We start from the raw sequence: 23260 nt of genomic DNA, 5'->3' as shown, positions 1-23260 counted from the left end.
AATGTAAGTTTTGATGCAACTATTATATAGTGTACACACAAGTGAGAATCCTTGAAAGTTAAATCTCAGCCCGAGTAATCCATCCAGGCCATTGTGCTATTGATCCCCTCTCTATTTTAATATAAGCTACTCACAAAAAGTTAAGGATCACTTGCACACAAATTCATAACTTTCCAAATAAGAAAGCCAATGCGTTGGTATTTGGCAAACGTTTAATTCAATGCTTTAGTGATAACGATACAACATTTCCTTCAATTTCGAGCAATCGTTTGGTCTGTACATTTTATCAAAGTGTGTACGTATCGAAATTTAATTTCACAAAGTCGTTGAAATCACAAGACATGGCATTCAGATGCTCCCAAAAGTTCAGTATTGCGTGTAACCGCCCTGGCTGTTCTGTCACTCGACGCAGCGAGTCCTCATTGAGTTGACCAGGGTGGTGAAGATCCTCTGTGGAAGCGCCTGCCACTCAGCCTGCAGCATCTGGTAGAGGTGTTGGACATCCCTGGGAGGGGGGTGGTTGCTCCTCACTTTGCGATCCAACTCATCCCAGAGGTTCTCAGTCGGGTTCAGATCGGGACTGCATGCTGGCCACTCCATTCTGTTGACTCCAGACTGCTGCAGGAAGTCGTTGACCACCCTTGCCCTGTGAGGGCGAGCGTTGTCATCCTGGTAGACAGCCTGCGGTCCCATCTGCTGCAGTGTAGGTACAGCCAGCGGTCGAAGGATCTCATCCCGGTATCGGAGGCCAGTCAGGTTACCCTGTACATGAAACAAGGGTGTTCTGTGGTGAAGGCTGAAGGCCCCCCAGACCATTACAGAATCTCCACCAAAGGCCACCTTTTCTTGGACAGTGGCGTCAATGTAGCGTTCCCCTTGGCGCCTCCAGACCCACAGTCGGTCGTCGTTGTGGTTCAGGGTGAAGCGTGATTCATCACTGAACAGGACCTGGGACCATTGCTGACGTGTCCACCTCACGTAACGTCTGCAGAAGGCGCGGCGTGCTGCCCTATGGGCTGGAGTTAAGGGTGGCCGTACAGCTGGTCGACGAGAACGGAGGTTAAACCCATGAAGGCGATTCCGTATGGTCTGCTGGCTGATGTTGGTGTTAGTAGCCACCCTCAGCTGCCCTCGAATAATGCTGGAAGAGGCTGTTCTTGTTTGCAAGGCTAGTCGTTCAATGAGACGATCTTCACGTGGAGTTGTCTTCTTTGGTCGCCCAGGTCTGCGTCTTTCCTGGACCCTCCCAGTGGCTGTGAAATGTTGAATCAGTCTGACAATGACCGAGATGGACAAGTGAAGTCGCCTGGCCACTTCTCGCTTGGGGACATCATCTTGGAACCATGCAACAGCTCGTCCCCTCTCAAACTCGTTCAATGTTCGTCGTGGAGGCATTGTCAGATAATGCCTAATACTGGTGGTACGTCTTTTCAAAAAGCCAAGCAAGTGACAGCATATCACACATAAACAGCAGTGCTTGCAGGTGCATCATGGTTTTTCCATGTGGCTTGTGCAATGTGTTCGGGCTGAACGGTCCAAAACAAGGTCCTTTTTCGCAAGTTTCCGCTTTTTCTTTTGCTACCAAGCTCAGTAGTAGAGAATCCCGTGCAATTTTCCCACTAACACAAAATCGCCCACTTACAGCTGAACAAGAATTCATAACAATTTGGTTTGACTGAGAAATAAATAACAGTAGCGAACTGATTTTATTGAGCACCTGTTTTCTCATAGTGATCCCTAACTTTTTGTGAGTAGTGTAGTACAAACAATTACTGCGGACTAAACTTAAAAAATAAAGTTACAGAAAAAAACTGCCAGTATAACAGCGTAGGCATTCGTGCAGTGTAGTAAGGAATTTTTAGCTTTTTCACTGTTTCGAAACGTCAACGTGTCTGAATCATGTCCTGTTTTCAGCGAGGACAACAACCAAGACTGAACTGGGTTACATTTTCAGTCAAACACGCTTAAGCCGAACTCGCCCGGGGAATGAAAAATCGTTTCGCTTATCCGAGTTTGTGCATATCCGAGTTCGGATAAGCCAAACCGTACCTTTCCCGAGAAATTACCCTGCAGTGCGGCTTAAGCGAGTTTTTTCAGGATAAGTTGTAAAATCACTTGGCATGTTTCTCTCTCTCTCTCTCTCTCTCTCTCTCTCTCTCTCTCTCTCTGTGCGTGGTGTGTGTGTGTGTGTGTGTGTGTGTGTGTGTGTGTGTATATCAAAACAGTGACAAGTTACAAGTGCTTTCTTCAGTGGGGCTTTATTAATACCTCAAAGCCAACTGTAAAAATAAATGGTGAAAACAGTGACACAGTCATCTCAGAAACAAAACCAAAGATTCCACAAGCAACTACGCTTTTGTTAAAAGGTTTTCAAGTAAATCATAATAAATGTAATGTTAAATTAATGAAACCCTCTCCATTAAAGAAAGAAAAGAAACAAAATTAAACAATTTGTCTCTGTGGTCATAAATCAAGATCAAATCTCCGTAAACATAGATTGTAGGCAAATGTTTTGTTTCGCTGCATGTGTGACAAGGTGACCAGTCACCAACTATAGAGTAAGCTGTTGTCATTGTCCAGTTTAGTCTTTGTTGCCGATCAGTTTGTGTTAGGTGTCTATTCATTATCTGTTAACAAAAAGTACTGGTGTGCACCAGCCGTGTCCAGCCAGCTGCAGACAATTAAATCTCCTGCTGGGTGAAGGAAGTTCCTTATCTCGTTTTGAAGTGGGCGACGCACTTGTCAGATGCTTGCCGTAGACGAGACCTTGGGCCCCCAGGTGGTCGTTATGTAATGTGCCGCCAGCCAGACTGGGTATCTCGGGCCAGCCGGGGTTTGAAAGTGGGCGTCATTCCTTTTGATCGGGTAGATCATAGGAGATGCCAGGTGGCTTGGAAGGTTTTGGTCCCTTACCCCCCCCCCCCTTCTTTGTTTACTTGTTTGACCAATGCGATGTCAGTTTTGTTAGCTAACTGTTGATTGGATGTTGTGACTCTAGCTAAAGTTGAATTCTGTGTGTACATGCTAGAGTGTGGGAGAGAACTCTGAGAGACACGGGAGATAGTGGACGATTTTTTGGTAGCGTGCTCCACTGATTGTGGAGATGTAGTTCAATTAAGTATTGTGGCTTCAAGTTATAGCCACCGGCTTCGGTCGGGTTGGCGAAGAGGAGGAGGGAAGATCGAGAGACATAGAAATAAAGTGCGCCATGCCAGTATACTGCTGTTGTTGTCACAATGTCATTGTGTGTGCGTGGATGTGGAGGTGGACTCTTGGACGTCTTTTTGTTATTGGAATTATGGTTTTTGTTAAATTGTATTGCTGTTGCTGTTGTTGTTGTGTGAGTGAGTTGTGTGTTGGCAGACTTGACTTGACGGATGACTGTTTGCGTTAGTGAGACTGTGATCATACTCATAATAATCATACTCACTTATTTTCTTATGATGTTTTTATTTTTTATTATGCATTCTTATTCTTTTGATTGGAAATGAGTATTGTTACAATATAATTTCCATATGGATTAATAAATTTGAGTTGAGTTGAGTTGAGTTGAGTTGTGGATGAAATGGAGAGAAAGACGTGTATGTCTTTGTACGTGTGTGTGTCCACGTGGGTGAAAGTCCAGTGAGTCCGTAACACAAGAGAAGAGAAACCAAAGAACATTCTTTTCCGAACCTCTACACATGTTTATTGTGGTTTGATCTTCACCACTCGCTCAAAATGAGCACATACATTCCTCAGGTAGATTTGCTCTTCACAAAGATCTCTTCCTTCTACACATCATCAGTTTCCCCGCATACTCAAAAACAGGTGACGTGTTCGTTTCTGTAGGATAATTATAGCCGTGACGAAATATGTTTATTTTCCTGACGTGTTTTTCAAGCACAAAAAAAAGTCTCTCCGACAGTGTTTAGAGTTTGGCTTATCTGTCAAAATCACGTTTGAGATGTCCGTGTTTGAGTTAGCTATTTTTTGACAGAGTTTGGCTTATCCGAATTAGAAATAGTCTTGGCTGGCTGCGAATTGGTTTTGGTTTCAGATATCCGAGTTTTTTGCTTAAGCGTGTTTCGTACTTCAAACAAGGGAAGCAACTGCGGGATGGAAACCCATAAAACAAGTTAAACGAAGAGAAGTACGAGAGTATTCACACATCTCTTGAATGGCTGATTGTGCAAAGAACTCTCTGACGTCGGAGGCTGCTTCTCCTCTGCGGTCGACAATAACCATAGCCGTATCTCCCACAAATGAGTTCAGACATCTCCTCCCTGGCCGAGCCTGTTGACCATGTTCTGGATGAATTGCCTCCCCTTGGTAGCCAACAGGAAGCCACACTGGGGGCGCCACCGGACGTGTTCCGTGGTGACGTCATCCCGTTCGTCCCAGGACTTGAGGCCCACGCCACAGTAAAAGCAACGAACGCAGTCCGCATAGCCTGCAGAAATAGAGCAATCAATTGTGTTGACATAGGTGTCACTTACAAAACTAATTCATCACAAAACTTAACCCGCGACAGGTAGCAGTCATCCTGGTTTTTTGTATTTTTTGTATGTGTCTAATTGAAATGATGATTGTAATCCCAAATGAAGCCTATTATAAACTTTGCAAAAAAAAAAAGTATTGCACCCAGTTGTTTTTTTTACCCAACTAAAACATTCAATCCAATGTCATTTCACCCAATTTTCTATGCTATTACAGGCCCTCCACTTATATTAGCTATCTGGCGCAATTTTCGGATCAAGGATTTCTGTTATAGGTGTCAAGTGACCGCCGCCGAATTAAGGGTTCCCCCAAAATCGACCTGGGCAAAAATGTCAGGTACAAATGAACACTGAAATCGACAGGGGTCCTGATTTGGCCTATTATGGTCCGCTGGACCCGAAAAGCAACAGCTAACTAACAAATCGACAACAATTCAGAATAGGCGCAATTTGGCAACTTTTACAAGCGAGGACAAAGTTAAAGCCTAATCAATTATCTAACCAGAACAGGTTGTTTGTTTTGCGATCTTGCGTATCTCTGGTGTTATGTCATTTCTAGTGGTGCAGGTATAGACCGCATTAGCAGTAGAAAAGGAGAGGTTTTTGTGTCCATTTTGAGGGGTACCATGACAAAAAAAGCGCTGTGTTTCAGCAATGACTAGTGGTAAGGCGTCCGCCCCGTCATCGGGAGGTCGTGGGTTCGAACCCCGGCCGAGTCATACCTAAGACTTTAAAATTGGTTATCTTGTGGCTGCTCCGCCTGGCGTCTGGCATTATAGGGTTAGCAGTGCTAGGACTGGTTGGTCCGGTGTCAGAATAATGTGACTGGGTGAGACATGAAGCCTGTGCTGCGACTTCTGTCTTGTGTGTGGCGCACGTTAAAATGTCAAAGCAGCACCGCCCTGATATGGCCCTTCGTGGTCGGCTGGGCGTTAAGCAAACAAACAAACAAACAGCAATGACTGAATGGATTTATTGATTGTGTGACAAGACTGATTATGCTGATTATTTTTGTATATGCGGTATTTTTTATTGATTTTATTGATTTGTTCTATACGTGTGTTGGTAAGTGCTTGGTTTGTGGGGATGCCTAGCCTATTAAGCGCCATATCATCACGGCGAATTACCAACCGTGGGCAATATCACCTTGTGTATTTGGAACCAATCTGTGTCAATGCACATGGTCGCCTATACGAGAAGAACTACCATTTCTAAAGTCTCGGATCAAAGTTCGAAAGTAAGAACATTGAAGTTCAGTAAAAAAAAACCCACACATTTATTTTGCCGTGATCAAATAACCATGCCTCTCTTGCTAGGATTTTTAAGATACGTTGGATAGGAGGTAACTGTATCACTCAGGTCAGTCACGATTGCAATATAGTGCTCTCCCACACACCCATGCACAAGTCACCATGGCACGAATTAAGCGTGATGTCATGTTTCCTTATTTTGATTCAAAATCAGGTGGTGACAGAAGGCCAAAAAACACACAAAAACCCGCGTAACAACAAACATTAAACACTTTATTTAATTGTTTCCCCGCCGATATCATACATTTTTGTAAAGCGCTCTGAGCAGGGTTTATCCTTGGATGTATGCGCTCTAGATATATTTATTATTATTATTATTACATTTGCATCTTCTTAAAAAAAAAAGAGAACACAACAATGACCAGGTTTGGTACATTCTTAATCAAAATACTAAGACAGCTTGTCGCTGCCTTCTTCAGAATGGTAAAAAGTAAGGAATTTACATCTTCTGTAAATTAACACCAGACAAAAGATGCAGCTAAAGAAACATTGCAAAAAGTTAAAGCGTTGGGACAGAAAAACTCTGCACACGTCCCAAACTCCTCACCAGCATAGTAAAAGCCGAGAGCGGCCAGAGCCTGAGGAGGAAAGACAGTGGACAGTGTCCAGTTGCTGAAGGTGGCCAGTCTGGACTGGACAGTGCTGAACTGGGGGTACACAGCGCTGCCCAGGCTCATCTGAGGCCGGTCGTCTGCACTGTCCGGAGGCGCTGCTGGATATCGGAAAACATGCACAGGCAGGCAGGCATAAACAAACGTGCATGCACGCGGGGACGCACGCATGCACACACCAACACAAGCATACACACACACAGGCACACACGCACGCTCGCACACACACAACCACACACAAACGAACACACACAGAGAAAACAGTCAGACAGATATACACGAACGCACGCACGCACGAACGCACGCACTCACACACGCACGCACATGCACGCACACACACACACACACACACACACACACAAGCTATTTTCTCAAAATTAGAAAGAGAACCCGATGAAAGAAAAACCACTTACCTAATATACAGACACAGCCCTACACAGGCACAGACACATAGAGATAGAGAGAGACACACACACACACACACACACACACACACACTCACACACACACACACACACACACACACACTCTGACATACATGCACGCACATCATAAATGAACAAATATAATAGAGTTACAGAGATCAATAGATGAATTAATAAAAAATGATAATGAATGGAATTGTTTTCGTCTCACAGTACACACCTGTTGCTGGTTGACACAGTGATGACGTCAGGGCTGTGTGACGTGTCACTGGTCCCGCCCCGTCTGTCGGAAGTCTGGCGTCACAATCCTCTGACAGGTCGCTCATGCTTAAAACGTCATGCAAGAACGTCAACAGTTCACGTATACACTGACATTCTATTACAGGAAACCTCTGTTTGTAAGACTTTATTTTTCACGATTTACTCTTCATAAGATCTCCTAATTGACCTCTATTATATGATCTTTTTTCGCCTTCAATACTCATTTTCCTCTCAGATATTTCGAGGTCCAAAAACAGACGTTTCAGTGTTGTAGAAAAGAAGAAGTTCTTCTTGTATTTTGTTATTGAAGACACCACAATTATGTGTTGAAAGTGCCTTCCTAAACTTGATAAATATGTTTCCACTTGCTGGAAACAATTATTAGACCAAACCTGTACTGTCAATTCCCATCTCCCCCCTTTCCCCGTCGCGATATAACCTTGAATGGTTGAAAACGACGTTAAACACCAAATAAAGAAAGAAAGAGAAAGTACTGTCAATCAGATACAATTCTTCAACAAACAACCTTGCAAAAACATCACCAATTTTGGACAATTGCACAGTTTCTCCATCCAGCAATTGTATAATTTATTGCTACAATCTATAATTTAGGCCACACCACTTTCTTGTGTGCAATAAATAAACCTATCTGTCTGTAATGATTTTTGCTTCCAGCCGTTCAGTTTCAAACTTGCATTATACATTCCAGTTGAACATTAGTTTTACACGCTTAAAGAACCCTCTCTTCCGGTGTAATAGATCACGCATACCACCGCAGATCCCTCCAGGCTTTTACGGAGGATAAGCGCATTCCTCCAAGTGGACGCTTACACAGCTAACCATTTCATGTGCAGGGCTGAGGTGTTTTTTTGTGTGCTGAATAAACAGATTGATACGGGTATCAATTGCCAAATCAATTCAGAAAAAAACCACTCTGCACAGAATGCAACAAGACTTTTCAGTTTTGGCATATATCCAAGTGGAAGAATGCTTTTACTCCAGATAAAAACCTGAACAGATCTGTGAGATGGTTTACAAGGAAAGAAAGGTATCTTTCATTCACACTACGAGAAAAAATAATAAAAATAAAAATACAAACAAAACACCGTTAGCACTTGATCAAACAGGTATTTCAGCTCACCGTCCCGCAGGTTCTTGTGGTGTCCCAATCTGTGCAGACAAAAAGGTTGTAGACGATGCGACGGTAGCGGACGTTGACGACCCGTCGGACGGCTGCTGGACACCAGTGACCACTGCAGCAGTCTGTGTGAGCGAGGGGGGCGGCTCAGTGAAGGCTTCTAGCACAGAACTCAGAAACGGACACTGCGGGGACACTGACCGATGGAAAGCTAAGGGGGAGGAGGCGGACAGAAAGCCTTGTTCTTCGTCAGAGGTGACGTTAAAAGCAGCTCCACACTTGTGGCAGACGACAGCTGAAGAGTTGACGCGAGGGTCGTAGTGGAATCCAGCCTCAGCAAGACGGACACGTGATATGTTGCAGGAAGCTGGGAGTGCTGCGAGACTGGCTAGACGGTACCCCACGTGATCCAGACGACGTGTGTCACGTGTCGTGACGTCAGGAAGAAAGCTTGTTGCTGGAGCCACACACCAACTTAAGCTAGTGTTGTTCACAATCTTGCTCATCAGCACTTGAGGGCTAGACGGCTGTGGTCAATGCCAGTATTCTTAAAGGTTCATCGGGAAAAGACATACACGCAGAGAATGAAAATGTATTGTCTAAAGATGTAAAAAGGTAAGATAAAATTTAAAAAAAAAGATAGATTAGATGTCATGCAAAAAGAACAATTTTATATTATTTTGCTTGGAAAGAAATTGCGAAGTCTGTAACACACACACACACACACACACACACGCACACACACACACACACACAGACACACACACACACTGTCACATACACACACACACACACACACACACACACACACACACACACACACACACACACACACGAAAAAAAGCCGGGAATTGACCAAAAGAGGTACGTTGCAACACGACTTGTTAGAGTAAGAATAAGAACAGTTAGCACTTACATTTATACTCGTTATCGGTTGACGTACAACACGAGTCTATAGTACAGTGATCCAAGTCGTGAACGTTAGGTGAAAGTATGCACAATTGACACGTCTTGTCCAGAAACGTCCTCTTTACCGCTCGAGTCAGCACACTTCCTGAATGAAAAGTAAGATTATAAATAAATACGCGAAAGTGTGGGCACCCATTCTCAGCAAGGAGGAGTAAGCACGACGTCAACACTGACGAAAAGTGCCCTAGCTCCTATAACACTGAGAGGGATTTTCACAAGAGCTGATCTTCCTGTATATAATTCAATGTAAGTTTTATCTTAACTTTCACATTTGTTCAATATTTTTTCGGATTTCAACTTTCATATATGTTTGCCAATTGAGGTGTAAGGTATTAATCAGCAATGAAGGTATCGTTCTCTATTCTGATTGACGGTGAAGAGTAGCCTGGTGACTATAAAAACACGCAATATGTTTTCCTCCATTAAGCATGTAAATGCGCATCCTTATATAGACATAGAATACTCAGCTTCTAGAACACTTTCTTGTGAACCATATAGGTAACGTATGTATCATTAAAAAAAACGCAACTTTGTTTTTGAAAACAAAGTCGGATCTTTGAAACAAACAGCAGGCTTGCGTGTTCAATGTGTTAACGGTGTTGAATTACACTAATCCATGAAGATGTTAAGCCCAAATAAAAGTCTATTAAAGTACACAATATGTTTGCAATATCTCTTTTAACCTTTGCTTGCGAATAAATCATCGAAGTTTGTGACACAGGTACACTGAGCAAAATAAGTTCAGGATATTTTTCAGGGGTATAGCCCAGGTGTCAAACAAAAGTGTTTTGGTCAGAAACATACGTGTATTTGAAGATCTGCCTTTCTTCTGCTCAAAAAATGGGGTAAGAATTATACGGCTCAGGCCTTTTCCGGTTTGGTTTATGATGTCAGTTAAAACCAAACCGGAAAAGGCCTGAGCCGTATTCTTGGCGCAATATCGAAGTGACAACAGGAGTTTTATTTACCATGAGACTGTAGTTGCTAACTTTGCTGGAAAAGAAATTGCAGTACAACTGTCAGTTAATACTAATCACATCACGCATTTGGAAACGTAGGTATTGGGAAAGTGACACAGGCGAATGGTGATACCAGAAAACAACATGGCCGTACATACTTTTATTGTCATGGATTACGGGAGTACATGACTACTTTATCCTCTTAGTGCATGCATGAGTTAAGTTTTTCGTTCTGATATTTTTATCGTTGATATATTTGATGGAATCGGTCGACAATCACTTATTCCGGCACATAAAATGCTGCAAGATTAAAAAAACACACGCTGTCTTCTCAGTAAAAAAACAAACATTTATAAGTGTTAGCTAAGACGCAAAAAAAATGTTTCCACGTCCCAAGACCTTTACTGTTATTGTCGTCAGTTATCAAAACGTATCTTCCAAAAACAGTGACACTGAATCCCTGCGTGACGTAAGTGTGAAAAGCATGAACTGAATCAAGATGCGTTGCGCAAGTAGTTTTTATTCTATTTATTTTTAATAAAATGTCAATGATTTAATTTGTTCTGCATTGCACAAGAATGTGCATAATCAAACCGAAACCATGTAGCTATCGCGTATCTATAGGAAATCGGTTGTTCAATGGTTTTTGTACCGTTTTCAGTTTTACCGTGACACTATAACTCATTGAAGAGATGGCACAACTTTTATCGGAAGAACTTGTTAGTTTCCACAAAAGTAAACTTCCTTCGGTGAACAAATGCTTTCATCCTACAACGAAGTAATACTTGTACTTTTTGTTTGTGTATTGTTATAACAGACATAATTCTGAATTTGTATGTTTATTCCCAATTTCGGATATCTGAGGTTACCCTCTGTAAATGACAACATGCTTAAAATTGGTAAAATTAGAGAAAGAAAAAATATCTGAAACGTCGACGAAAATCATGGTAGCCATGAAATTATTCAAAACAGATTCATACTAACAATTCCCCGCAATGGGCGTCTGGCTGCCTGAATGGTGGGGTAAAAACTGTCATACACGTACAAATCCACTCGTGCAAACTGAAAACATGAGTGAACGTGAGAGTTTCAGCCCATGAACAAAGATCTTTGTGACATTGGCGAAGGCTTTAATTTCGCCAAACAAAAGCTGTTTTAACACTGGCAAGCGGCGAGGAGCAAGGGGCAAAAGCCTATCAATGTACGAATGCCATTTTGTCAAAAGCACCTTGGCGTGATCGCTGTGTGGCCGCTTTTAACAGAACCAATCTATTTACCAAATACTCAGGGCATTTGAACATGAGCACTGATCACGAAATGATTAACTAGTTTTCCAACGACATTCTCAGCGTTTAAAATTCAAAGAAAAGATACATACTGTCCAATGTTTTCGAAATCTTGTAAAATCGCAGTGTTAGTGTTGAACTGACGTCGATATGACTCGTCATTAGTAATAACGGGTTTCCCCAGACACGCGTGTTACTACTAATGATTTACTACACTTACTTAATAAATGTTTAGAGCACTCTCATTCAACGGAATATCACTAATAACTTAGTCTCTGAATATGTGGAATGAATCATGCCACGATACGATAAGCACAAAAGGTTTGGCAGTTACTGATGTCAGGAGAATATTTAGCATTCACTGGCCGCAATTAATCTTTCCCGAAGTCATGTATTGACCACTGTCATCATCCAATGTCAGAATTTAGCTCTCCTTCTCCATCAAAGTTATATTCCGGGTAGACAATCATGCAATCATCATAGTAAATGCATCCAGACATGGCAAATAGCACGCTAAACAACGCTATTCAACATCGGACAAGATATACAAATAACCATTATAGTCCATGTGCGTTGTTGAAAGTCCTTACCAGCAGTCAATATTACCACCAGGAAATGCACGTATTCACAAACTGAACACGATACTGACATAATATGACACCGACCTATACTTGTGTTTATTTGTTTGTTTACCACTTGATCACGCCACGAGATATATTTAGAAACAGCTCAACGACAGCGATATGGTTAAGTGCACAATTCTTTGATCTCCTTATAGTACTATTTGTGCGATAATTTTGCAATTTTAATACCAAGGCAGAACTTAAAGAGATAACAGTGGCCCACAAAAGGTCTCAACTCTCTAATTATATTTTGGCCCTCAGTTATGGAATTCACTCCCCTTTCAATTACGTCACTCTCCATCCATTTCATCTTTTAAGTCCAATTTGAAAACTCACTTGTTCCAACAACATTACGGATAGTTCCTTAGCATAGAGTCTGGGGATGTGAGATGTGCATGATGTGTTGTTTGAATCTGACAGTGATTGTATGAATTTTGTATACATGTATTGTTGTCACGCGCTTTGAACTTCTGATAAGGCGCTTTATAAATGCCCGTTATTATCATTATTATTATTATAATTAAATGTTCGGGTTGGGGGTCGTATTTATGTCAAAACACACCAGAAAAACCTTAAAATGAGTGTTTGAGCGCTCAATTATTTATATTTTAAACAGCTTTGCTTGAGTAATCTTGGAAGATTGATTTCTCCACGCGCTTTTGTTTTCCTGTATGTCCTACGTTTTGTCCTTGAAAGCGGCGAAGTTGACACACGTTGGCTGGTGTATAGATTTGAAATAGCACCAAGAGATACAAAGGTTAGTTTGGGGTTAAATGGACGACATCATTCACGACGTTCGTCTAACAAGTAATATTCGAATTTAAAATGTCGTTGTTTACGCCGGGTGTATTCGGTCCTTTCCGACTGTTAGCTCAACTCAGATTAAGAAGAATTGGGTATTTTATTTCATACGCGCCTGAAGTCGACTTTCAAAAAAGCATTAGAATGTTTCCTTAAAAGATACCATTCTCTGTAAATTCAAAGTAAATGACACAAATACAAAGACGAATCCGCGAAACTTTAAATCGGTTTAAAGTGAAAACAAAACGTTCAGTGTTGAATCATTTCTTCTAGCGTGAACAAACGCCACACACGAGCATATTGAATACGTCATTTAAGGGTGTTGTCTCATGAAATCTCCTCAGACCGTCTTCATGGTTGTTTTTCTTTATATTGTGACCAAACATTGAACGAGATAACTTTGATTTTGATTCATATATTGTCCAACAATGTGAGGTCATGACATACATTTTAGTTTCACGTCATGTACTTTAACTCGGTCATCTAAGAAGGAATCCTCTGAGAACGATTTCCTTTATTGCCTGTTCTTCCGTGACTGATCACACTGGTGACGCCTTTCTTTTTTTAATGCTTACGCTGATTTTCAGTTATTGACCACCTTCTATAGGGCAGGCCAAGGAAATCATTCAACCGGCTCTCAGGTATATAAGTACTTCCTTTAGTGGTTTTTCCTTTTAGAGATATTGCTCTTCCAACAGGTGAGCCACGTTTTCATTTGTTGTTAGCTCGTGTAACTTGTGTCTAGATCAGGGCGAGGGCTGGGAAGAAGAAGTTTGTAAACGCAGGCATTATGACGAGGGTTTAAGCCCAATGTTTAAAATACTTGTATTCAGTAGCACTACCTGCTAAGGTACAGTAGGTTGAACACCACAGCTGTATGGGATCATCTTCAAGATTGTCACTTGTCTTGTGAACATTCGTAAGTTGCTAACATCTCGCTGTTTATCAGCGAGTTAATGTCCCTGTGTTAATTTTGGGCACACTTACTGCTTACCTTCTGTCTTTATGTATAACATTGTTCTGCTTTTCGACATTCTAAAGCCACCGAGGTTTTTATGCTGCGATTAATGCAGGCAAATGTATAATTATTACAGGTCAAGGAAGTCACATGGTGAAGGAACAAAATGTTCCTGAAGGCAATAGCTCTGTGATCGTATACCATTGAATTTAGTGACTGGTCTAATTTTGTTCTATTTAGCTAAAAAAAAATCCACAATTATGGGCGCTTGTACTATTAGAACGAGATAACAGAACCAGTTAGAACGTTCCTCTACCGTGTACGTTTCCAACAACAACAAAACATATACCAATCTCATGCCCAGTAGGCTATCCATGTACATTCCCGTCATTCCCGCATAGCTTTATGTCATTCAGAAAACAAGTGGTTTAGCTGGTTGTCTTTGACTCACGTAACAGGTATAGACACTTACTGAGAAAAACAGGCAAGTTGTCGATTATTGCACTCTTTCTTTCTTTATTTGGTGTTTAACGTCGTTTTCAACCACGAAGGTTATATCGCGACGGGGAAAGGGGGGAGATGGGATAGAGCCACTTGTCAATTGTTTTTTGTTCACAAAAGCACTAATCAAAAATTTACTCCAGGGGCTTGCAACGTATTACAATGTATTACCTTACTGGGAGAACGCAAGTTTCCAGTACAAAGGACTTAACATTTCTTACATACTGCTTGACTAAAAGATATTGCACTCAGCACTGCAGAAAAATCAATACACCATAGAAATGTTAGGCATATGCTGCACAAACCTCACATTTGGGGGCCCGGTAGCTCAGTTGGTAGAGCACTGGACTTGTGATCGAAAGGTCGCAGGTTCGAATTCGGGCCGGGACGGACACGGGTCAACTTTATGTGCAGACCCAGAGACGGAAGCCATGTCCCACCCCCGTGTCATCACAATGGCACGTAAAAGATCTTGGTCATTCTGCCATAAGTGCAGGTGGCTGAATACACCTAAACACGCAGACACTTGGGTAGCGCGACTCCGTTGCTGCTAGCTTTCCACTGGGAGGAAGCGACCCGAATTTCCCAGCGATGGGACAATAAAGTAATGAAAATGAAAAAAAGGAAAAATGAAAAAAAAAAAATTGGTTGTTCGCTCTCCGGCGTTTGTCAAGGGGCCTTTCAAGCTGAGTTTATTCAGAGATCTATGCCTTCTATTCTGTAAGAGTTGTTTTATTAACCACCATACATTTGTAGAAGCTTATATAAAAAGAGAATCCCTTCATTTGGTCAACAAACCAACTATCTAAAATCTACTGCACACTTTTTGTGTAGTGGGATTATTTTTTATTGTTGAGTAACTTTCAACCGACGCGATACATGTATCATCTACGAAATTCATTCAGCAACAGACTGCCAACTCTTATCTTTAGTGCTGTCTTGTGTTTTATGGGGCCATGTATTCGGCCCAACTAATGATATAACCGTAAAAACTGTCTTTTACTTTTCTTCTCCAGAAACAATAGCTACATTTAATGAGCCAAAGTACCGGTTCATTGAATAGGATTCAGTGGATAATTATACAAACTGTAGATGTGTAGGTACTGAAGTAATATTTTCTTAAAAGTAATAAGAAAAGTTCGTTCATAAAACGGTTTTTTTAAAGACAAAACAAACAATTCACAAGAACCTCAACCTATCTGTCTTCAGAGTATACAAAACAGATACACAACAAGCAAATAGTGATGAGAATGTTACTGTACATTTTCGAATGTCGTCTCTTCCAAATTGTTCACACACACACACACACAACACACACACACACACACACACACACACACACACACACACACACACACACACACACACACACACACACACACACACACACACACACACACAACAGACTGCTTCAACCATTTTTTAAGAGGGGGTGGGTTCTTAGCAGAACATATTTGCCGTGAAATGTAGATATACACTCCTTTTTATCTTTTTCGCAGTTTTAATCAGTAAATCAATTGAGATTTGCAACAACTCTTTAATTTCAGTGAACAACGCCTTTCTCATTTTGTTATTCAGCCTTGATTAAGAAAAAAAAAGAATTAAAATAAGGAATGTCTGCGAAAGAACTAGGCACATTTCAAAACTTGTACAAGTCAAGTGCACCAATGATCATGTTGATTACATTTTGTCACAGTCATTACATACGGTCTACTTATCATGCTGAAACGAAGCATAAGCTTAGCTTGTTGTGCTCCATGTTCCTTATTTCATGTATGCGGTAATAGTACCAATGGAATTTACTGAATAAACTTGTTTAAACCAAACGAAGCAAAAAACAACAACAACATATACTTGCACTAAAAAAACAAGTAAGGTAATTTAGTTATTAGAACGCTTGATTTTTGACAAAACAAGATTCTAGAATTTGGATCGTTAGCAGTCTATTTTGTTTTAGATTAACACTTGAACACCTTCAGATTTTAGCTTTCACATAAAAAAGAGGTACGGCGGGGTCTAGCTGGCCATACTGTGCTAAAAGGAAAGACAATTTGGCCCATTTTCCGTTGTATATTGGTTGCCTTACAAAAACTATCCTTGCGCAAAAACTTAGGACCTTGTTTTCTAGCAAACAAATACTTTAGACATTGTTTCATGCATCGATATAGAAATCTTCGGTGTGCTCTACCACTAATTATAAAATAAAAGAACTCTATTTCTTTTTTCACGCAGGCTTGTACGTTCTGGCAAGTATTGTTACCAACAGCGTGTCGTTGATAAAAAAATCTAAACGGGAAACAGTTATATTGACTTATTTAATAAGTATATTCAGTTGTTGAGACAAGCAAATTAATGATAAAGGTAGATGAACAGTAAAATATTTTAAAATGAAAATACTTATTAACATCCGGAAGTTCATTAAAAGGACCTGGTGTAACATTGCACAGTGTCACCTTACCTGTTATGCTGAAAGATGATTACCCCGGTTTGGTGTTCTGTAAGCTTATGTCCACATATCAGTCGCAAACATAAATGTTAAGATGTATGTCAATTTCCAGGTATACAGATCATCAACATTCATCTATAAATACGGGCGGGGATGTAGCTCAGTCGGTAGCGCGCTGGATTTGTATCCAGTTGGCCGCTGTCAGCGTGAGTTCGTCCCCACGTTCGGCGAGAGATTTATTTCTCAGAGTCAACTTTGTGTGCAGACTCTCCTCGGTGTCCGAACACCCCCGTGTGTACACGCAAGCACAAGACCAAGTGCGCACGAAAAAGATCCTGTAATCCATGTCAGAGTTCGGTGGGTTATAGAAACACGAAAATACCCAGCATGCTTCCTCCGAAAGCGGCGTATGGCTGCCTAAATGGCGGGGTAAAAACGGTCATACACGTAAAAGCCGTGGGAGTTTCAGCCTATGAACGAACAAACAAAAAAATCTATAAATACACCTTGAAAAAAAACCCAAAGCATTTCATTATCCAGAAATGTATTCCATATTTATATGCATGACATAAGCCGCAGGGATCTGTATATTGATTTATGTATAATAATAATAATAATAATAATAAATAACTTTTCTATAGCGCGAGTCCCATCAATTGGCTCCAGGCGCTTATTCCCTATAAACCTTGCGAGTACTGAAAAGAGATTTAGTTTCGAGCTTCAATACCTGATTTTAATCATTTCTGTATAAATGGTGTCTATCTTTTTTCTTTCTTTGGGACATGTCAGTTGGGGAAATATCCCATTCTAATGTTACTGCCTCATGGTTAACGGTTAGACTCTAGCATTAATAGAGCTTACTCAACCGACACACACAAAAGTAATTCTGGATACACAGATGTCAATGGTAGCTAGTGTAAGGTTTATACAGGGTTTTAAAAAAAATGGTCAAAGAAGAGACATGTTGTAAGAAATGGTCAGAAATAAAGGTGACATAATTTGCTCTTATTGGAATTACGGTTTATGTTCCAGGATGTGGGTTTTCCCCGTAAATCACATGAGTAAGTGATTTCACCACAAGTGCGCAGTAGTTATTGTCAATAAATATCGATTACGATCTTCTTTCAGCATATTTAGTGTGCCCAGAGTTTAGGTGAACGCAGTGACCATCAGCACTACAATAGAAAGTTGACACTTTTGCATAACTTAGACGTTTTTTGTCACAAATTAAAGAGTTATTGTGAAGACCTTTGAATTGTGTCGCTTTTATGGGAATCATTCGTTAAAGGTCGCCGAGTTCTGATCATCAACAGAGTTAAGATTTATGATTGATCCCAGGGTCAAAAACGTGCTTACTTCCCTTTTTATATTTAGTCAAGTTTTGACTAAATATTTTAACATCGAGGGGGAATCGAAACGAGGGTCGTGGTGTATGTGCGTGTGTGTGTGCGTGTGTGCGTGTGTGTGTGTGTGTGTGTGTCTGTGTGTGTGTGTAGAGCGATTCAGACTAAACTACTGGACCGATCTTTATGAAATTTGACATGAGAGTTCCTGGGTATGAAATCCCCATACGTTTTTTTCATCTTTTTGATAAATGTCTTTGATGACGTCATATCCGGCTTTTCGTGAAAGTTGAGGCGGCACTGTCACGCCCTCATTTTTCAACCAAATTGGTTGAAATTTTGGTCAAGTAATCTTCGACGAAGCCCGACTTCGGTATTGCATTTCAGCTTGGTGGCTTAAAAATTAATTAATGACTTTGGTCATTAAAAATCGGAAAATTGTAAAAAAAAATAAAAATTTATAAAACGATCCAAATTTACGTTTATCTTATTCTCCATCATTTGCTGATTCCAAAAACATATAAATATGTTATATTCGGATTAAAAACCAGCTCTGAAAATTAAATATATAAAAATTATTATCAAAATTAAATTGTCCAAATCAATTTAAAAACACTTTCATCTTATTCCTTGTCGGTTCCTGATTCCAAAAACATATAGATATGATATGTTTGGATTAAAAACACGCTCAGAAAGTTAAAACAAAGAGAGGTACAGAAAAGCGTGCTATCCTTCTTAGCGCAACTACTACCCCGCTCTTCTTGTCAATTTCACTGCCTTTGCCATGAGCGGTGGACTGACGATGCTACGAGTATACGGTCTTGCTGAAAAATGGCATTGCGTTCAGTTTCATTCTTTTTTTTTTTTTTTTTCCATTAAATTACTTTTTAATTCAACAGCAATCTAGCTAAGGACAGTGGGGATACACCTTTCGTAGCGCAAGTTCTTGTTGAAATACAATTTCCAATGGAATATGCGATTTAGTTTTCTTAACTTTGCTAATGCACATTTTTGCTATCAATAAAACATGGTTAATTAACGCTGATTCCTGACATTTTTCGATTCCGAATAATACATCTGTAATAGACAATAAGAAAGCCCGACCTGTCAGACTGTTCAACATTTTTTCAATATAAGTCCAAAACCTTCTAATTCGGGGACACTCATAGAAAAAGTGTTCCATGACATCCAAAATATGTGGGCACTCGTTACAGTTTTTTGTTTGACTTACTTTCATTTTATGTAATAAAATATTGGTGGGATATAAATTGTGACAAATTTTCCATTGCAACACACGCAGGCGCACTTCTTTTGTCACCTGTCGTGGCAACAACCACGTCTGTTCGACAAAAACAAAATCTAGTTTTCTTTTCCAAAAATCGATTGCATGAGATTTTTCAATGCTATAATTCCGTTTTTTCTTTAAATATAGCTTAATTAACTTGGGTTTGCTTTTAAACACATTCAATTCATCATCAATTATATCTACATTAACTATATGTGCTGGGTTGTCTACAATCCAATCTTTCCATTGTTTTGGAATTGCATTCATCACAGCGTTGTATTCAAAAAAGGTTATTGCAGGGTTTTGCTGCACAGTGATCTGAACATCTTCACATAACAGAAACTGATTTCTTTCAACATTCAACAAATCATTGATAACATTAAAACCTTTCTGGCGCCATTTTACAAAATCCAACACTTTACCTTTAAACTGAATCAGTCTATTATTAAATAACAGTTGATTACCAACATCATTTCTGTCAACTTCCTCTAAACCTACTTTATTTTTATTATCAAGATATGTCAAAAATACCTCTTTCCAAAAATCATTTTGAACTTTTTCGATTCCTTGTAATTCCTTTTGTGTGCAATTAATTTTTGCCAAATGATTAAAATCTGTTAATTGTTGAATGTGCCATTTTGGGATTGCACTCCAATTTTCTCGACCTGCTTCATGCAACCGTCCAATCCAATTTAAATAAAACACTTTCTGTATATCAAACATATTGATCATTTTCAATCCACCATGCTCATATTCAGACTCCATAATTTTCCTTTTTATCTTTTCAAAAGCTTTTTTATTACTATATTGTTTTTGCCATACAAATTTGTATAGTTTCGTGTTTAGCTGTGTGAGAACTTGCTTTGGAAGACCAACAGACTGCATAATATACACAAATGGGGAAGTCATAAACGTTTTAATAACTGTTATTTTTCCCTGTATACTGAGATCTCTTTTACTCCACTGTTTAATCATGGCATCAAGACTCTCCATTTTGAATTTCCAGTTTTCCTCGATGTCTTTTGCCATTTTACAACTACTAAATTTAATCCCTAAAATTTTAATCTCCTTAACAACGTGGAAAGGCAGATTAGGTTCCGTTGGTTCTCTCCCCATTCTTAAAGCTTTCGTTTTATCTAAGTTTAATTGTAGCCCTGAGACTTTGCTAAATTGGTTCAATATGTTCATTGCCATGTTAGCATCATCTCGGTTTTTTAAAAACAGGGTTGTATCATCTGCCATTTGTTTTATCTTTATGACCGTACCATCCTGATTAATCATGTTCGGTGTAATTATTCCAACTATAGGGCTGTTTCTTATCTTAATCGCCAACAGTTCTACCGCCAAGACGAAAGCCAACGGCGAAAACGGGCAACCTTGTCGAATTCCACTAAATACGTTAAAACTCTCCGATAACCAACCTCCATGATTTATACAGCTTGTAGTACCTTTTATCAAAATCTCCACCCACTTTTTAAAACTAGATCCAAATCCAAATCTGTCAAAAACATTAAGAAGTAGTGACTTTGATATACTGTCGAAAGCTTTTTTAAAATCCAGGGCAAGCAGATAACCCGCCTTTCCACTAACATTAAAGTAATTAACCGCATCGTCAATCGTTCTAATCACTGTTGATATATTTCTGTCTTTTAGGTAACCAACCTGATCTACACTGATTAGTTCATTAATTACTAAACCCATTCTTCTTGCCAAAACTTTAGCTAGAATCTTATAATCAGTATTAGTTAAAGTAATTGGTCTCCAATTACTTAATCGTTCTCTATCCAAATCTTTTCCTTTATGCAACAATATTATCACCCCTTGATTTTGCGTATATGATAACTCTTCCCTTTCAAATGATTCATGAAAGTATCTCCATATGTCAGTTAAGGTATTGGTTAAATCTGTGAAAACTTCAATTTCTCTGTTACTATGAGGCCGGCCAGAAATAATGTCAAGTTCATTGTTGACCACACAGTTAAAATCACCACATAAGATAAACTGGTCGGTTTCAAGTTCATCCACAATATTTCTAATAGAATGGAAAAATGCCATTTTCTCATTTGATTCATTTGGAGCATACACATTTATAATATTAATGCACTGTTTTCTGTATTCTACAGAGATAACAACAACCCGTTCTTGTTTTTTTACTAATTCAATTTTTCCATCAAAATGTTTTGACGTCAAAATGACCTCACCCTTACTGTAACATGTTCCAGCTTGTGCAAATACTTCCCCTCCCCATTGTTTTTCCCACAATATTACATCTTTACAACTTATGTGTGTTTCTTGCAAACAAATAATATCAAACTTTTTTCTCTCAAAAATTTAAACAACGTTGTTCTTTTCCATTTGTTTCTCAGTCCTCTACAATTCAACGAACATACACGCAGTTTACTCGCCATTAGGGCATGATACGTTGGTAGTGAACGTAGTCATATCAAGTCTACACAGACTAAATACCAAAATCGTGATCAAAGGGCTTGTCCGTAATCCAGTCCAAAATCGAAATCCAAGTCCTGACACTGACAACCCGTCATCCCCACCTCTCTCTTTCATCAGGTACCTCTCCTTCACCTTCTACCCATCCCTCTCCCTCCCCCTGTTCTTCTCCTTTGTCACTGTCTGGAAACTTGTCCACGGGTGAGCGGTCCTTCTCTCCAGAAAGGCGACGCTTAGGTGTTGTTGATCGCTGTCTCCCGTGCTCCACGCGTTGCATACTCATGGATAGGGTGAGCTGTCTTCTGTCGACTGGTGTTTTCTGCTCTTTTCTCCCTCTTGACAACACCTGTTTACCTCCACCTCCCTTCCCCTTTGTTTTGTCTGTACCATGTTCGTCTTTGTCAGTTTTGCTAACGCTTGGCACGTGCAGCGCGCTGTCATGTGTGGCTGCACTAGTGTCAATGGAAGACTGAGCCTCCACTACCGTCAGTGCGTTCGTCTGTGCGTTCGTCTGTTTGTCTGTGTCTTGTCCTGTCATGTTCTGCACTGTGTTGTTTCCGGAGAAAGCACAGACACTGTCCCCACGCTTATGCCCCGCCAACTTGCAAGCAAGGCACACCACATCATTTTCACACACAGAGACATGGTGGTTGGTTTGCAGGCATTTTGAACATACAATATCTTTTCTCACTGTCTTCTGTTCCCTATGGTAGATCTTTGCCTGAAACCCGGCAACAGCGAGTGTTTTCTCAAGGGGTGTTTTGGGGACGGTTATGAAAACGAACCTCCTCCCTGTCTGAAACCTTGTTAGCTTGTTGTCTTTGTCTCTGTAACACTCAAGTTTAATGGCCGATCTTAGCTCACAGCCTGTCTTCACGATAGAGTGTTCAATTTCACTGTTTGCCACTGAAATGGGAATATCTGATACCCACAGTTTTGTTGACGGCTCTTCGGTTCCAGAATCATCACGCAGAATGAAGGGGTTAGTGTGAGACACTTGCAATGTACAGTTGCGAACATTCATACCTTTGATGAGCAACTCATTTCTGGCTGCTTGCGTAGTCGGGTATATCCGCCATAAGCCACGGATGTCCTGAGCGCCTGTAATGGAGCCCCGACCAGCGGTCCTCTCTGCTGCCACACACAATTCCAAACCTGTTACCACGTCCTCCTCACTGCGAACTACATCTCTCTTTCTTAGAAAGACCGGCAGTACTGCTTCCATTTTCCGTAACGGGAGAGCGCACAAAAACGAAAACACCGGTCTCTGATTCAGCGTGTTGCGGAGCGAGCAAAAAACCGTGACCTCTCGCAGCGGCTGTCGCTAGCCGAATCCCAGTTCAGTTTCATTCTGTGAGTTCGACAGCTACTTGACTAAATATTGTATTTTCGCCTTACGCGACTTGTCTGTACTTGTTTTC

The 23260-nt window shown here is 40.4% G+C and overlaps 1 protein-coding gene across 3 annotated transcripts in view; it reads right to left on the bottom strand.

Annotated features, from left to right (window-relative positions):
* Positions 1-2239: 2239 nt before the first annotated feature.
* Positions 2240-23260, bottom strand: part of LOC138961557 (baculoviral IAP repeat-containing protein 3-like) — a 76110-nt gene continuing 55089 nt past the window's right edge. For 2 of the 3 annotated variants that reach the window (XM_070333217.1, XM_070333216.1), the window contains exons 3-6: positions 8227-8770; positions 7045-7151; positions 6336-6500; positions 2240-4432 (exon numbers count right to left, since the gene is read on the bottom strand). In XM_070333217.1, the coding sequence (XP_070189318.1) occupies positions 4251-4432; positions 6336-6500; positions 7045-7151; positions 8227-8729 (957 nt within the window). In that variant the 5' untranslated portion in view covers positions 8730-8770 and the 3' untranslated portion in view covers positions 2240-4250. The remainder of the gene's footprint in view (positions 4433-6335; positions 6501-7044; positions 7152-8226; positions 8771-23260) is intronic. The other variant, XM_070333218.1, reaches the window with a different exon arrangement.

The sequence above is a fragment of the Littorina saxatilis genome, linkage group LG3 (genome assembly GCF_037325665.1).
Source record: "Littorina saxatilis isolate snail1 linkage group LG3, US_GU_Lsax_2.0, whole genome shotgun sequence".
Classification (NCBI taxonomy): Eukaryota; Metazoa; Mollusca; class Gastropoda; order Littorinimorpha; family Littorinidae; genus Littorina; species Littorina saxatilis.
The sequence above is the reverse complement of the archived record's forward strand: the minus strand, read 5'-3'. Positions and strand labels throughout refer to the sequence as shown.